This window comes from Canis lupus, chromosome X (assembly GCF_003254725.2).
Source record: "Canis lupus dingo isolate Sandy chromosome X, ASM325472v2, whole genome shotgun sequence".
Lineage (NCBI taxonomy): Eukaryota > Metazoa > Chordata > Mammalia > Carnivora > Canidae > Canis > Canis lupus.
The window spans coordinates 40,840,485-40,855,760 of NC_064281.1; the positions used below are offsets into that span (position 1 = coordinate 40,840,485).

Here is a 15,276-nt window from a genome sequence, read left to right on the forward strand (position 1 = left end):
GAGGTGGTACACCTGACCCAAGCCAGCCAGCCTGATGGACAAATGTGCTTTCTGTGTTGTCCCTGTACTTAGCCTTCCTGCTCACCGACCAGGCACAGTCCTTCCAGCCCCATCCCAGGGAAGAGGGAAATGGAACACCTACCACAGAATGGGAAAAGCATAGTGTGTATGGGTATAAGACACCGTTTAAACATACCTCCCACCTGACCCATTCTGTAGGCACCAGCCACCTCCTCTGAAAAACGGCTCCTGTGAGAGCCACTGGGGAGTGGAGCAGTGTAGACAAGCCCCCAGCCCTTCACACTGAGGAAGGGAATCTTGCACAGTGGTGGTTGGTTAAAGGACTGTTGGCACAGGAGGGGCCTCCACATCCCTCTAGTGAGTCCCACACTGAGGGTCACTCGGCCCAGCATTACCACTGGCAAACCTCCCATCCCAGTCACGCCATTGACCCCCGGCAAGAATGGAGGTAGTTGCTGTGAGGAACCCAACTCAATAGACACTAATTCCCGGTACGACCAGATCCAGGAACTCAAAAAAGTGGTCATTTAATCCTCACAAAGACCATTATGATTTGAACACTATTACCTGATTTTTGTTTTTTTGTTTGTATTTTAAGATTCCATTTATTTATTCATGAGAGACACAGAGAGCGAGGCAGAGACCTAGGCAGAGGGAGAAGCAGGCTCCTTGCCGGGAGCTGGATTCAGGACTCAATCCTGGACTCCGGGATCAAGCCCTGAGCAGAAGGCAGACGGTCAACTGCTGAGCCACCCAGTTGTCCCTCTTAACCACATTTTGCAAATGAGGAAACAAGTATAAAGAGCTAGTTCAGAGACTCCTGGGCCTTGGCGATCGGTGGGGTTCGCCTGCGCAGCTGTGGGCGCCGCAGGTTTTTGAAACATGAATCCTTCACTCTTCTTGACTGCCCTTTGCTTGGGAATAGCCTCAGCAGCTCCCAAATTTGATCAAAGCTTAAATGCACAGTGGTACCAGTGGAAGGCAACGCACAGGAGATTATATGGCATGAATGAAGAAGGATGGAGGAGAGCAGTGTGGGAGAAGAATATGAAAATGATTGAACTGCATAATCGGGAATACAGCCAAGGGAAACATGGCTTCACAATGGCAATGAATGCCTTTGGTGACATGACCAATGAAGAATTCAGGCAGGTGATGAATGGCTTTCAAAACCAGAAGCACAAGAAAGGGAAAATGTTCCAAGAACCTCTCTTTGCTGAGATCCCCAAATCAGTGGACTGGAGAGAGAAAGGCTATGTAACTCCTGTGAAGAATCAGGGTCAGTGTGGTTCTTGTTGGGCTTTTAGTGCAACTGGTGCCCTTGAAGGACAGATGTTCCGGAAAACGGGCAAACTTGTGTCACTGAGTGAGCAAAACCTGGTGGACTGCTCTAGGGCTCAAGGTAACGAGGGCTGCAATGGTGGCCTGATGGATAACGCCTTCCGGTATGTTAAGGACAATGGAGGCCTGGACTCAGAGGAATCTTATCCGTATCTTGGAAGGGACACAGAGACCTGCAATTACAAGCCTGAGTGTTCTGCTGCCAATGACACTGGCTTTGTGGACCTCCCTCAACGGGAGAAGGCCCTAATGAAAGCAGTGGCAACTCTAGGGCCCATCTCTGTTGCTATTGATGCAGGCCATCAGTCTTTCCAATTCTACAAATCAGGCATTTATTTTGATCCAGACTGCAGCAGCAAAGATCTAGATCATGGTGTTCTGGTGGTTGGCTATGGCTTTGAAGGAACAGATTCAAATAATAAATTTTGGATTGTCAAGAACAGTTGGGGTCCAGAATGGGGCTGGAATGGCTATGTAAAAATGGCCAAAGACCAGAACAACCACTGTGGAATTGCCACAGCAGCCAGCTATCCCACTGTGTGAGCTGATGGATCGCAAGATTAGAGGACTTGAAGGCAGCATATCTGGAAGAATTTTATCTTAAAGCTGACCAGACTCTTATTGTGTAAGATAAGACACTTGAATCATTGAGGATCCAAGTTGTGATTTGAATTCTGTGACATTTTTATCAGGGTAAAACATTACCACTACTTTAATTACTGTTATATATGGCTTTATAACGTTGAAGACTCATTACTTAATTCTAAGACTTTTGACTTCTCATTTTTTCAAAAGATATATAAAACTTTGCCTTTTGAAATAAATTTTAATTCAATATGTAAAAAAAAAAAAAAAAAAAAAAGAGCTAGTTCAGAATGCTCTTTAAGTACAGGAAGACCTCATTACCTATGCATAATCAGTCCTGGACAAAGGCCTAAAGGGAACCCATTTAAAATTACTTGCCTGATGTAACCAAAAATCTCTTGAAATGACAACACGTCGGGGCCTGGGTGGCTCAGTTAAGCAACTGTGTTTGGTTTGGGCCATAACTCTGAGTTCTGGCATCGATCCCCCAGTTGGGCTCCCTACTCAGTGGGGAGCCTGCTTCTCCCTCTCCCTCTGCCCCTCCCCACCTCTCCTCTCTCTCTCTCTCAAATAAGATCTCTTTAAAAAAAAAAAAGGAATGACAACACGCATAAGAATCAGAAGTGTGAGGGGCAGTCCTGGTGGCTCAGCGTTTAGCCGCCTTTGGCCCAGGGCGTGATCTTGGAGACCCGGGATCGAGTCCCACATCGGGCTCCTGGTGCATGGAGCCTGCTTCTCCCTCTGCCGGTGTCTCTGCCTCTCTCTCTCTCTCTCTCTCTGTGTGTGTGTGACTATCATAAATAAATAAAAATTAAAAAAAAAAAAAAGCAGGGGCACCTGGCTGGCTGAGTTAGTAGAGCTTGTGACTTGATCTTAGGGTTGTGAGTTCAAGCCCCACATTGGGCATAGAGCTTACGTAAAATGAGTAAATAAAATATATAACAGTTAGAGGTTAAGTGTACCAAGGAAAGTATCTTGCAGATTTTAAGTTGGACTAAAAACTGTATTTTGATAAACCAAGGGTAACCAATTAAAGAATAGGAAAGATACACATTTCAAACAAATAGAGGGAAATAGAATGATGAATTATCAATCCAGATAATCCAGAAGGGAACATAGAGTAAGGTGGATGGATAGAGAGCACATAAATGATCATTTACAAATAAAGTCATCTCTGTCCCCTCAGTTCAAGGAAGGGGACTGGGAACTGGGCTGCCACTTCGAGAGCATGGCTGTCACCGTGCCAGGGAGAGGGTCGGATGAGGGTGGGTAAGAATGCCCAAAACTTTCCTACAGCTTTGAAGGTGGCTTTCTCTTAATTGGATGCTTGCTCCATTGCTGTAAAACTCCATTCTCCAGGGCTCTGACATGGTTTGTTCTGATGTTTCTTGTCGGTGTTTGGTTTTTGGTGTTTCTGTTGGAGAACGAGAGCTTGAAGGTTCCCAGTCGGCCATTTTGCTGATGCCAAAGTGTATTTAAGTGTATTTAAATGTATTTCTTTTTTTTTTAAGATGTTATTTATTTATTCATGAGAGACACACAGAGAGAGAAGGGCAGAGGGAGAAGCAGGCTCCATGCAGGGAGCCCCACGTGGGACTCGATCCTGGGTCTCCAGGATCAGGCCCTGGGCTGAACTCAGGCGCTAAACCATTGAGCCACCCAGGGATCCCCTTAAGTGTATTTCTTAACACACTTAGGTAGCATTTAGATGGATCTTTAATCTGATCTGACAATATCTGTGTTTAATTGGAGTGATCATTCAGTTAATGTGATTATTGACATTTAAGCAAGTTGAGTCATCTGGCTGTTGGTTTTCTATTTATCCAATTCCCTCTTTTCCTTTTCCCTCTTTTTCTGCTTTATTTTGGATTAGGTATGTTTTTTTAATGATTCCACTTTAGCTCTTTTGTTGGCTTATTAACTGTAATTCTTGATTTTATTTACTGATTGCTTTGAGGTTTATAGTATACATCTTTAACTTCAAGTGATAGATACCACTTTGCATATAGTATAAGAACTTCCCTGGGGTACCTGGATGGTTAAGTGGTTGAGCATCTGCCTTTGGCTCCAGATCCCAGAGTCCTGGGATGGAGTCCCACATCAGGCTCCCTACAGGGAGCCTGCTTAACTCCCTCTGCCTATGTCTCTGCCTCTCTCTGTGTCTCTCATGAATAAATAAAATCTTAAAAAACAAAACAAAAAAAGAACTTCCCATAGTGTGCTTCCATTTCCCCCTGCTTGGACTTTTACATGTATAAACCCCAAGATACATTGGGTATTTTTTCTTTAAACAGTTAATCGCTTTAAAGAGATTTAAATATGGCAGCCCAGGTGGCTCAGCGGTTTAGCGCTGCCTTCAGCCCAGGACCTGATCCTGGAGACCCAGGATCGAGTCCCACATCGGGCTCCCTACATGGAGCCTGCTTCTCCCTCTGCCTGTGTCTCTGCCTCTCCCTCTCTCTCTCTTTCTGTGTGTCTCATGAATAAATAAAATCTTTAAAAAAAAGAGATTTAAATAATAAGAAAAGGAATTATGTATATTTATCATGCCATACCATGGTTACCATTTCCAGTACTTTTCCCTAGCTCCTGATTTCCATCTGGTATCCCTTGCCCTCTGCCTGAAGGGCATCCTTTATTTTTATTTTTTTAAGGGCATCCTTTAATATCTCTTAGAGTGTAGGTCGGCTAGTGATGAATTCTCTGTTTTTGAATGTCTGAAAATGTCTTTGTTTCACCTTATTTTTTAAGATTTTATTTATTTATTCATGAGAGACACACAGAGAGAGAGAGGGAGATAGGCAGAGGGAGAAGCAGGCTCCCTGTGGGGAGACCGATGTGGGACTTTATTCCGGACCCTGAGATCATGCCCTGAGCTGAAGGCAGATGCTCAACTGCTGAGCCACCCAGGTGTCCCTCACCTTATTTTTTGAAAGATATTTTCATGGGTATAGAATTCTAGGTACACAGTTTCTAGTTCCTTCAGTACTTAAAGATGTTACTCCAGTGATGTTTGGGTGGTTCAGTCAATTATGTGTCTGCCTTTGGCTCAGGTCATAGTCTTGGGGTCCTGGGATTGAGCCCTGTATTGGGCATCCTGCTTGGTGGGGAATCAGCTTCTCCCTCACCTTCTGCCTCCTCCCCCCTGCTCTCTCTCTCTCTCTCTCTCAAATAAATACAAATCTTTAAAAAAAATTTTAAATTAAGATGTTATTCCACTGTCTTCTTGCTTACCTTGTTTCCAGTGGGAAATCTGTCATCCTTATCTTTGTGCTTGTGTACCTAGTATGTCCTTCTTGGCACTTGGCTGCTCTGAATATTTTGCTTTTTAGCACTGGTATTGAGCAATTGGATTATGATACGCCTTGGTGTAGTTTCTTCATGTTTATTGTGTCTGGGTTTCTTTGAGATTCTTGGGTCTCTGGATTTCTAGTGTTCATCAGACTTGGTAACATTTTGGCCAGTATTTCTTCAAATTTTTTTTCTGAGGTTACCCTCTCTCTTCTCTTTCATGGACTTCAGTTACTCATGTATTAGGCTGCTTGAAGTTGTCTCATAGCTCACTGATGCACTTTTAATTTTTTAAAATTCTTTTTACTCAATGTGTTTCATTTTCTTTTCCTTTATATAGAATATCTCTATCTATCTATCTATCTATCTATCTATCTATCTATCTATCTATGTAATCTCTTACCCATTTTGGGACTCAAACTCATGACCCCGGGATCAAGAGTTGCATGCTCCATCCATGAGGCAGTCAAGAGCCCAATATGTTTCATTTTCAGTAGTTTTTTTTTTTTTGGGGGGGGGTCCTTTTTATATTCTCAGTGTCTCTATTTTACTTTTTGAACAGATGGCATATAGTCCTGCTAATAACCACTAGTGACTTTCTCTGCTAATTTATCAAAGTCAGTTCTAAGTTAGTTTTCATTAATTGCTGATTCTCCTTATTATGGGTCATGTTTCCCAGCAAAGGCATTTATGGTCATCTTTGGCTGGATTCTAAATATTGTGGATTTTATTTTACTAGTTGCTGGATATTTTTTTTTTTGTCTTCCTATAAATCTCCTGGATCTTTGTTCTGTTAGGCATCTAATTTTCTTAGAAACAGTTTGATCCTTTAAGGTATTGCTTTTATGACTTGTTAGGCAGTTCCAAAGAAATGTTGGTTCTAGGGCTAATTATTCCCCGCTACTGAGTTCTCTAGCCCAGGACTTGTGAATTAAGAGGATTTCCAGTCTTGCTAGTGGGATTAGCCTCTGTTCCTCACCCTGAATGAATGCTAGGCATGGTTCCCATAACCCATTCAGATGGCTCTTTCCCCAGGCTCGAGTAGTATCCTCACACACAGGCTCTGATTGATACTCTGAAGACTGTTCAAGGAGGACCCTCTGCAAATCTCCACGGTCTTCTGTACATCAATCTCCTCTGTGACTCTGTCCTATGGACACTAGCCATGCTGGTCTCCATGGACTCTCTGCTCTGTCTCCTTGAGTTGAAGGGTCTGCTGGGCTCTGCCTGGGTTCCTCTCCCTAAGTTGTGGCCTGGACAATCCCTCCAGGCAGTAAACTGAGGAATTCATAGGGCTCACCTCAATTGTTTCCCATCTCTCTGGGATCACTGTCCTTCATTTCCCTGATGTCCCTTATTTGGAAAACTACTGTTTCATGTGTGTGTCTCGTTCTCTTGTTTCAGGCAGAAAAAGATAAATCTTGTCCCTGCTGCTCCACTGCTACTGGAAGCAGGATTACTTTTCCTCAACTTTGTTAAATTTAGCTTCCTTTTTCTCACTTCTTGAGATGGAGGCTTAGCCCATTAATTTTTCCAACTTTTTGTCTTGATATATTTGTACTCTTAGGTACTAAAAGACAGGAATATGGATTGTAAAAACCTCATATACATTGATTTATTACTTTTTTTCAAAAGATTTTATTTATTCATGAGAGACAGAGAGAGAGAGAGAGGCAGCAACACAGCAGAGGGAGAAGCAGGCTCCCTGCAGAGACCCCAATGCTGGGACTCAATCCCAAGACCCCAGCATCACACTCTGAGCCAAAGGCAGACACTTAACCACTGAGCCACCCAGGTGCCCCTGATTTATTACTTTTAACACTGTTGGATTATTTAAATTCTTTGAATAAAAAGTGATACATTTGTGAAATGCTTACAGGTTTTTTGTGCTATCACAGTCCTTATCTTGAAAAAAAGTTTCCTTACAACTGCACAAAAATGGATATAAACATGAGTATCTATATTTTATTCTATTCTGTAACACAGTTGTTTTTAAAAAGATTTTATTAAAAAATAATAATAAATAAATAAATAATTTATTTATTTGAGAAAAAGAGAGCAAGAGAGAACACATGAGCAGGGGGAGGAGCAGAGGGAGAAGCAGACTTCCTACTGAGCAGGGAGGCCAATGCAGGGCTCCATTCGAGGACCTCAGGATCATGACCTGAGCCAAAGGCAGACGCTTAACCCACTGAGCCACCCAGGTGCCCCAAGTATCTATATTTTAAAAACATTTTCTTGGGGTGCCTGGGTGGCTCAGAGGTTGAGCATCTGCCTTTGGTCCGGGGCGTGATCCTGGAGTCCTGGGATCGAGTCCCACATCGGGCTCCCTGCATGGAGCCTGCTTCTCCCTCTGCCTGTGTCTCTGCCTCTCTCTCTCTCTCTCTCTCTCTCTCTGTGCTTCTCATGAATAAATAAATAAAATCTTAAAAAAAAGAAGCAGATTGATGCTTAATTGATTATAGAAGGAAACCTGGAATATTTGTGCAATTGAAAAAACACAATTAAAATTCCATTGTTTATAAATAAATAAATAAAAACATTTTTTATATCACCTTCTAAAAATTGTACATTCTTCCAGTGCAGTAAGGAGATAGGAGAGAAAGCAATCTGGAAGTTAAAAAGAAGTATGGAAAGAAGAAAGCAAGAAAGGGGAACTGAAAAGTAGGAAAAAATGAATAGCACATGGATAAGGTTTACAATTACAGTTTCCTCAGAACGTGATGTACCGCTGGTCACGGTCCACATGCATTTGCCAGCCACCCCACCGAGTGAGTTGCTGCCTACATTAACTACTCTATGAAATGGTAAAAGCACCATAGAAGAAAACTTAACTGTGAATATAGGTTTTTGGTGTTAAGAATGAACAATGTCTGAAAACAGGGTTTTAAGGGACCATCCTTCCCCCTACCCGCCATTGCCATAGAAGATCCATGTCCCAATCTCTGAGCAGCTCTAGAATCTTGATTCTTTCCATTCTAGATCCTAACAAAATTTCGGTTTGGGTTTGCTACTAGCAGTTATACTCACCAAGGGGCTTCTCCTCCCCCTACCTTAGTCAATAGGCCCTACTGTGCCCAGTTGGAAGTGGGGGAGGGATCAAGAGGATCTTTCCTTCCAAAAGGAGACTGCTTTGAAAGCAGCAGATTTTGTATCCATTTGGAAACACTCCTGCCTTTTCCCAAGCTCCTGCCCTTGGCTTTCAGCCAGCCCTTTCTTTTTGTGTGGTTTGAATAGAGCTTGAGTTTCAGTGAAGGTAAAATATGTTTCAAAATAAAATGTTTTTGAATCTGCCCTGGAAACAAAAATACTTTAACAATTATTAAAAACTGTACAGCTCTGTCATAAATACAATTAGGTAGATGGGACTTCAGGAATTCCAGATATAGGGGATGCCTGGGTTGCTCAGTGGTTGAGCATCTGCCTTCAACTCAGGTCGTGATCCCGGTGTCCTGGGATGGAGTCCCACATCAGGCTCCCCACAGGGAGCCTGCTTCTTCCTCTGCCTATGTCTCTGCCTCTCTCTGTGTCTCTCATGAATAAATAAATAAAATCTTTTTTTTTAAATAAAATCTTTAAAAATAAAAAAAAAATTAAAAGGAATTCCAGATATATTCTCATTGGCCCTCGTGATAACACTATGGAATGTGTTGTTGCCATGTTAACAGATGATGGAGCGGCTGCTGAGGCTAGGCAAGTCTGCCCTTGCCCAAGGTCATGTAGCAAACAAGTGGTATTTTTTAGCCAAGTCTTCTGCCCAAAGCCCTACTTTTCCTACTACTCTATTCCTTCTAGCATGTGCTAAAAAGCAATCTTATTTGTTTAAAGAAAAAGAAAGCACTTTCCGTCCTTCTACTGCTTTTTGTTTTGTTGTTGTTTTTAAAGATTGTATTTATTTATTCATGAGAGACACACAGAGAGAGGCAGAGACATAAACAGAGGGAGAAGCAGGCTCCCCACGGGAAGCCTGATGCAGGACTCAATCCCAGGACCCCAGGATCAGGCCCTGAGCTAAAGGCAGATGCTCAACCACTGAGTCACCCAGGTGCCCCCACCTACTGCTTTTGATCTTGTGTAAGCTTTAAAAAAAGGAAATGTAGTCCTATAATTTGAAGGAGTGAGCCATGTTGGTAGGGCTGAATGTTTAGAGATCAGTTCATTATTTTAGATCATTTCATTGCTTAGCTTTACTACTTTGCACCCTGCCAGGTGAGATTAATGCCATTCTAGTTTCTGAAAGGCTCTTTGTCATAAGATGGTCAAGGGAGGGATGTCTCTGGGATTGCTACTCTCTTGGTGGTTCTGGCATGAGGTTTGAAAATCAGCAGATTAGGGTAGCCCGGCTGGCTCAGCGGTTTAGCGCCGCCTTCGGCCCAGGGCATGATCCTGGAGACCCGGGATGGAGTCCCACATCGGGCTCCCTGCATGGAGCCTGCTTCTCCCTCTGCCTCTCTCTCTCTCTGTGTGTGTCTGTAATGAATAAATAAATAAAGTCTTCTTTAAAAAAAAAAAATCAGCAGATTAGCAAAACCTGCCTTCTCTAGAAATATTTCCCCCAAAATTTCAGCTATTTGTGTAGCTTTTTGTTTTAACCCAGAATCAAAAGAGGAGGTGGTTATTTTGTTGCCCACACAGAGAGAATATCAACCGCTGACCACTACAGTGTAAGGCCTCCATGTCTTCATCCCTATCTTTGGCTTTTGTGAATTCCCATGATGGAACAGCACAGGGCTGCTTCTCTGTTTTAACAGGACACAGAAATACTGGAAGCTTCAGACTGTGCTGTTATATTCAGCTGAAGTAACTTCTTTTAAAAAAAAATTATATATTATATATTTAAGTAATTTCTACACCCAACGTGGGGTTTGAGCTCATGACCCTGAGATCCAGAGTCATGTGTGCTTCAGACTGAGCCAGCCAGCCACCCCCTTAGCTGCAGTAATCTTACTTACAAGACAAGTTAAAAGAAAATAAAGATTATTTTGTGTTTAGAAGAGTTTATCATATAATCATAGCCAGAAACTCACATCTTTTCTGATATTAAAACTCAGCAGAAAAAAATAAATAAATAAAAAATAAAACTCAGCAGAGGGGCACCTGTGTGGCTCAGTCAGTTAAGTGTCTGCCTTCAGCTCAGGTCATGATCCCAGGATCCTAGGATCGAGTCCCACATGGGGCTCCCTGCTCAGGAGGGAGCCTGAGGAGCCTGCTTCTCCCTCTCACACTGGCCCTCCCCCCTGCTTGTGCGTGTGTGCTCTCTCTCTCTCTCTCTCTCTCTCTATCTATCTCTGTCAAATAAATACATAAAATCTTTAAAAAAATAAAAATAAAACTCAGCAGAAGGGGAGCCTGGCTGGCTCAGTCAGTAGAGCACGTCACTCCTGATCTTGGAGTCATGAGTTTGAGCCCCATGTTGGATGTAGAGATTACTTTAAAAAGAAAAAACTCAGGACAGCCCCGGTGGCTCAGTGGTTTAGCGCCGCCTACAGCCCAGGGTGTGATCCTGGAGATCTGGGATCTGAGTCCCAAGTCAGACTCCCTGCAGGGGAGTCCCCTCTGCTGAGGGAACCTGCTTCTCCCTCTGCCTGTGCCTTTGTCTCTCTCTGTGTGTCTCTCGTGAATAAATAAATAAAATCTTAAAAAAAATAAGATAAAACTCAGCAGAAAACCGACAGTAGTTGTTTTGTTGGCAATAGGTCAGGAACCATCCCACAGAGTTAGACACATCTGGTAGGTGACTTTTATTGGGCTTACTGAATTAACTTGATGACAAGGAAATGTAGTGGGTGTATGTACTACTTGCTGACTACATCTGAAGCCCCATATCTGAGCAAAGAGGGTGAGTCTGCAGGGCAAGTGAATGCTGAACCCACAGCAGGTGTGGGTTCTCCTGAAATCTTTATATTTTTAGGGTTTTTTTGTTGTTGTTGTTGTTTTTCCAGTTTTATTGAGATATAATTGACATATAATATTGTGTTAGTTTTCAGTTTCTGAGATGATAATATGGTTTATATATACTGTGAAATGATCACCACAATACATTCAGTGAACACCTGTCACCTCACACAGCAAGATCTTTTTGGAGGAAGAACAGACATCTTTAATTTTTATTTTTATTTTTTAATTTTTTTATTTTTTTAATTTTTATTTATTTATGATAGTCACACACAGAGAGAGAGAGAGAGAGGCAGAGACACAGGCAGAGGGAGAAGCAGGCTCCATGCACCGAGAGCCCGATGTGGGATTCGATCCCGGGTCTCCAGGATCGCGCCCTGGGCCAAAGGCAGGCGCCAAACCGCTGCGCCACCCAGGGATCCCCAATCTTTAATTTTTATTGGAATGCTGTGATGTTTCTTATTTTTCCCATCATATCCTCCTGCCACCCCTCCTCATCCCCTCACCTACATTTCTTCCAACAGTTTTCTAAAGTAGAATTTGTGGGAAACCTGTGTTTTTTTAATGTTGGAAATTTTTAAAGATTTTATTTATTTATTCATGAGAGACACAGAGAGAGAGAGGCAGAGACACAGGCAGAGGGAGAAGCAGACTCCACTCAGGAACCCCAATGTGGGACTCAATCCTGGGACCCCAGAATCATGCCCTGAGCCAAAGGCAGACACAACTGCTGAGCCACCCAGGCATCCCTGTGGAAAAATTTTTAAAGATTTTATTTATTCATTTTTTTAAAGATTTTTTTATTATTTATTCATGAGAGACACACACACAGAGACAGAGACACAGGCAGAGGGAGAAGCAGGCTCCATGTAAGGAGCCTGCAGATTTTATTTATTCATTTGAGGGCATGGAGAGGGAGGGAGGGAGAGAGAGAGAGCATGAGCAGGGGGAGTGGGAGAGGGAGAGGAAGAAGCAGGCTCCCTGCTGAGCAGGGAGCCCAATGTAGGGCTCAATCCCAGGACCCTGGGATCATGACCGGAGCCAAAGGCAGAGGCCTAACTGACTGAGCCCCCCAGGTACCCCTAAGGTTGGAATTTTATGAGCCAGTCTCTTATGTGATAAGTATTCCCAAGAAATCAGGAGTTATGTTTCTATTTTAAAAGTACAATTTTAAAAACTACAGCAGTCACTTATTAATTTCAGTGAAAATATAGCATCAAAAAGTGATATCTGCACTTTTAAAGCTTTATTAGATGATAAAATATGAGACAGAGGAATAATTCACATTTCAGAGCCCAGTAGTGTCTTCAGAATGGTGCTTTATTTATGATAGACCTCATTCTCCAAAGCCACAGGGTGCCTCCTCTGTCAGAATTTAGCATTTTCTAGAGGTCTCCACCATGCCCTCTTACTCTACGTCTAGTTAGAAGGCTGCTCCTAACTCCCATCCCTGGCTTCTCATTCTCTACATCTGTAAACATAATACATTGGGTGATGCTGTAAACACAGAGCTCTTGCTGCTCTGAGTTTTCATGCTTCCAAGATCACAAATGAAAGAACAATGTAACCTAAATTCTGTAGAAATGTGGCACTTCAGTGTGTGTGTTGGTATTCTAGGAAGAATATAGTTATGTGGATGCATTCCTGAGCAATGATAAACAGTAAAACTGGGAACAATATAGCTGACTGTATCTATGGTAACCTCCACTGGCTCTGAGTGTACCTCTTTCACCCATTTTGTAATTCGTATTTTAAAATATAAATGATTTTATGCTCATGATCATGCATTCATGATCATCAATTACTTGTAATCGCAGTGATTATTGGTCTTGTTTCTGCTCTGGAATCATAAGAGCTGTGGAAGCGGTGGGTGGCAGAGATGCAGGGAGAGAGATGATTCATTTTAACCTTTTCTGGAACAAACGTGATTACTTCAGAAAAAAGATGATTTTAGTATCGACTTCCCCTCACCAACCACCCCTCAAAACCTTTCTTTAATGGTAATGTCTTTCTGCATCGACTCTGTCCTTCAACCAAGGCTGTCAGGCTGGGGCTTCTTTTCTTTAATTAATTAATTAATTAATTAATTAATTAATTTATGATAGACACAGAGAGGCAGATGGAGAAGCAGGCTCCCTGCGGGGAGCCCAATGCGGGACTTGATCCCAGGACCCCAGGATCACAACCAGAGCCAAAGGCAGTGGCTCAACCACTGAGCCACCCAGGTGCCCCTGGAGCTTTTTTTCAAGTGCTGCCTAGACTTAAGAACACTTTGCATTTAAGTGAATTTGGGGGAATCTTTTTGGCTGAGCTGCTCAGTCATCTTATGCTTGTTGGGGACAAGTCTCTGAGGTCTTCATTTGGTAAAGTCTCCTCATGAGAGTTTAAGAACTACCACAGAACATCCTCATCACCCTCCTTAAACCAGGTGGCTGAACAAATTGTCACATTGTGAACATGAGCTCATAAGTAAAACAGCCAGTTGTACACTCAGGCCACGACTTCATCAAGGCACAGGTAGCTGGTAAGTCATTTCTCTCCATGGCCTTCTGGTAGCTTTCACGGTGCTATTAGAAATGTACCTAGAGGCCCTGATGAATTTACCAAGCTTCACGGTCATCCCCTAGGTGAGCTGTGAAAATGCATATTATCTGAAGGACCCACAGAGAGCAGGAGTCCCTCTGTGATCTGTGTTGGCCTAAGGAAGCATGCTTTTATTTTGTTTGTGTGCTGGTGACACCAGAAGTGGAATTGAAGCTTTGCGCAGTGGCAGTATCGTAGCCAATGAGGTTTATCCGAGGCGCGATTATTGCTAATTGGAATTGACAGTTGAGTGGCCTTAAGTATCACAAAAGGTGGTGTTCCTGAAGCCTTTATTTATTTTTAAAGATTTTATTTATTTGTGAGAGAGAGAGAGAGCACAAGCAGGGGGAGTGGCAGGGAGAGGGGGAAGCAGACCTCCAGCTGAGTGGGGAGCTCCATGTGGGGCTCAGATCCCCAGACCCTGGGATCATGACCTGAACCAAAGGCAGTCGCCCAACTGATTGAGCCAGCTGCCTCTTTTATTTTATTTATGAGAGACACACACACAGAGAGGCAGAGACATAGGCAGAGGGAGAAACAGGCTCCTTGCAGGGAGCCCGATGTGGGACTCGATCCTGGGTCTCCAGGGTCACACCCTGGGCCGAAGGCGGTGCTAAACCACTGAGCCACCGGGGCTGCCCACCCTGCCTCTTTTTTTTGAAATAAGTTTTATTTATTTATTTGAAAGAGAACAGGAGCACGTGAGTGGGGGAGGGAAGCAGAGGGAGATGGAGACAAGCAGACCTCCTGCTGAGCATGGAGCCTGATGACAATGATGACACTGGGCTGGATCCCAGGACTCTGAGATTAGGACTTGAGTTCAAGCCAAAAGACACTCAACCAACTGAGCCCCCCAGGCGACCCTGAAGCCTCTTTTCTTATAACACCTAAACAACCATGCAGAAATGCCAATTAGCTTCTCTCTAAATATATATATATATAAATAATGCTAAGGGATCCTGGGGGGCTCAGTGGTTAAGTGTCTGCTTTTGGCTCAGGCCGTGATCCTGGCCGGGGTCCTTGGGATCGAGTCCCACATTGGGTTCCCTGCATGGAGCCTGCTTCTCCCTCTGCCTGTAGCTCTCTCTCTCTCTCTCTCTCTGTCTCTCATGAATAAATAAATAAAGTCTTAAAAAAATAATGCTTGGGATGTGAATGTTCCATCACAGATTTCTTCTCATCAAGAAACCCTAGGCTTTTCCATTTTAAACCTCCCACGTTTCCCATGGCAGGACAACCAGTCCTCATCGGTCTCAAAGGCTACCAGAGCTTTTCCTCACAGACAGCTGTAGCTGTGAAAGCATTATAAAGCAATGATAACATATTCAGAAGTCTTGCTTGTGGCTTGAGGTTTCCAGCAAATAAATCTCTCTGCCATCTGCCTGCCTGCTTTTTCTGTCCCTCCTGAAATCCTGACCCATGGTCAAAGCTGCTCCAGTGGCTATTTGGATTTGCTTCCTGCTTTTCTCACTCCCTTTCTAGCTTCCATGCTGCTGTCAAACTCAGCCTCTTATTCACAGTAATTCTCTTTAAAAAAAAAAAAGATTTTATTTATCAATT

General features: G+C 43.2%; 1 protein-coding gene and 1 non-coding gene across 2 annotated transcripts; both read left to right on the forward strand.

Moving 5' to 3' along the window:
- Window positions 1–818: 818 nt before the first annotated feature.
- Window positions 819–2,199, forward strand: LOC112673255 (procathepsin L). Its single transcript, XM_025468943.3, has one exon. The coding sequence runs from the start codon at window positions 904–906 to the stop codon at window positions 1,903–1,905; it is 1,002 nt and encodes a 333-aa protein (XP_025324728.1). The 5' UTR covers window positions 819–903; the 3' UTR covers window positions 1,906–2,199.
- Window positions 2,200–13,888: 11,689 nt separating this feature from the next.
- Window positions 13,889–14,024, forward strand: LOC112673306 (U4 spliceosomal RNA). The gene has a single exon (XR_003144729.1). It is a non-coding gene; the product is annotated as a U4 spliceosomal RNA (small nuclear RNA).
- The last annotated feature ends 1,252 nt before the right edge of the window (window positions 14,025–15,276 follow it).

What these genes read in the sequence shown, in the direction of transcription:
- LOC112673255 (XM_025468943.3), top strand. Translation starts at nt 904, where the DNA reads ATGAATCCTTCACTCTTCTTGACTGCCCTTTGCTTGGGAATAGCCTCA.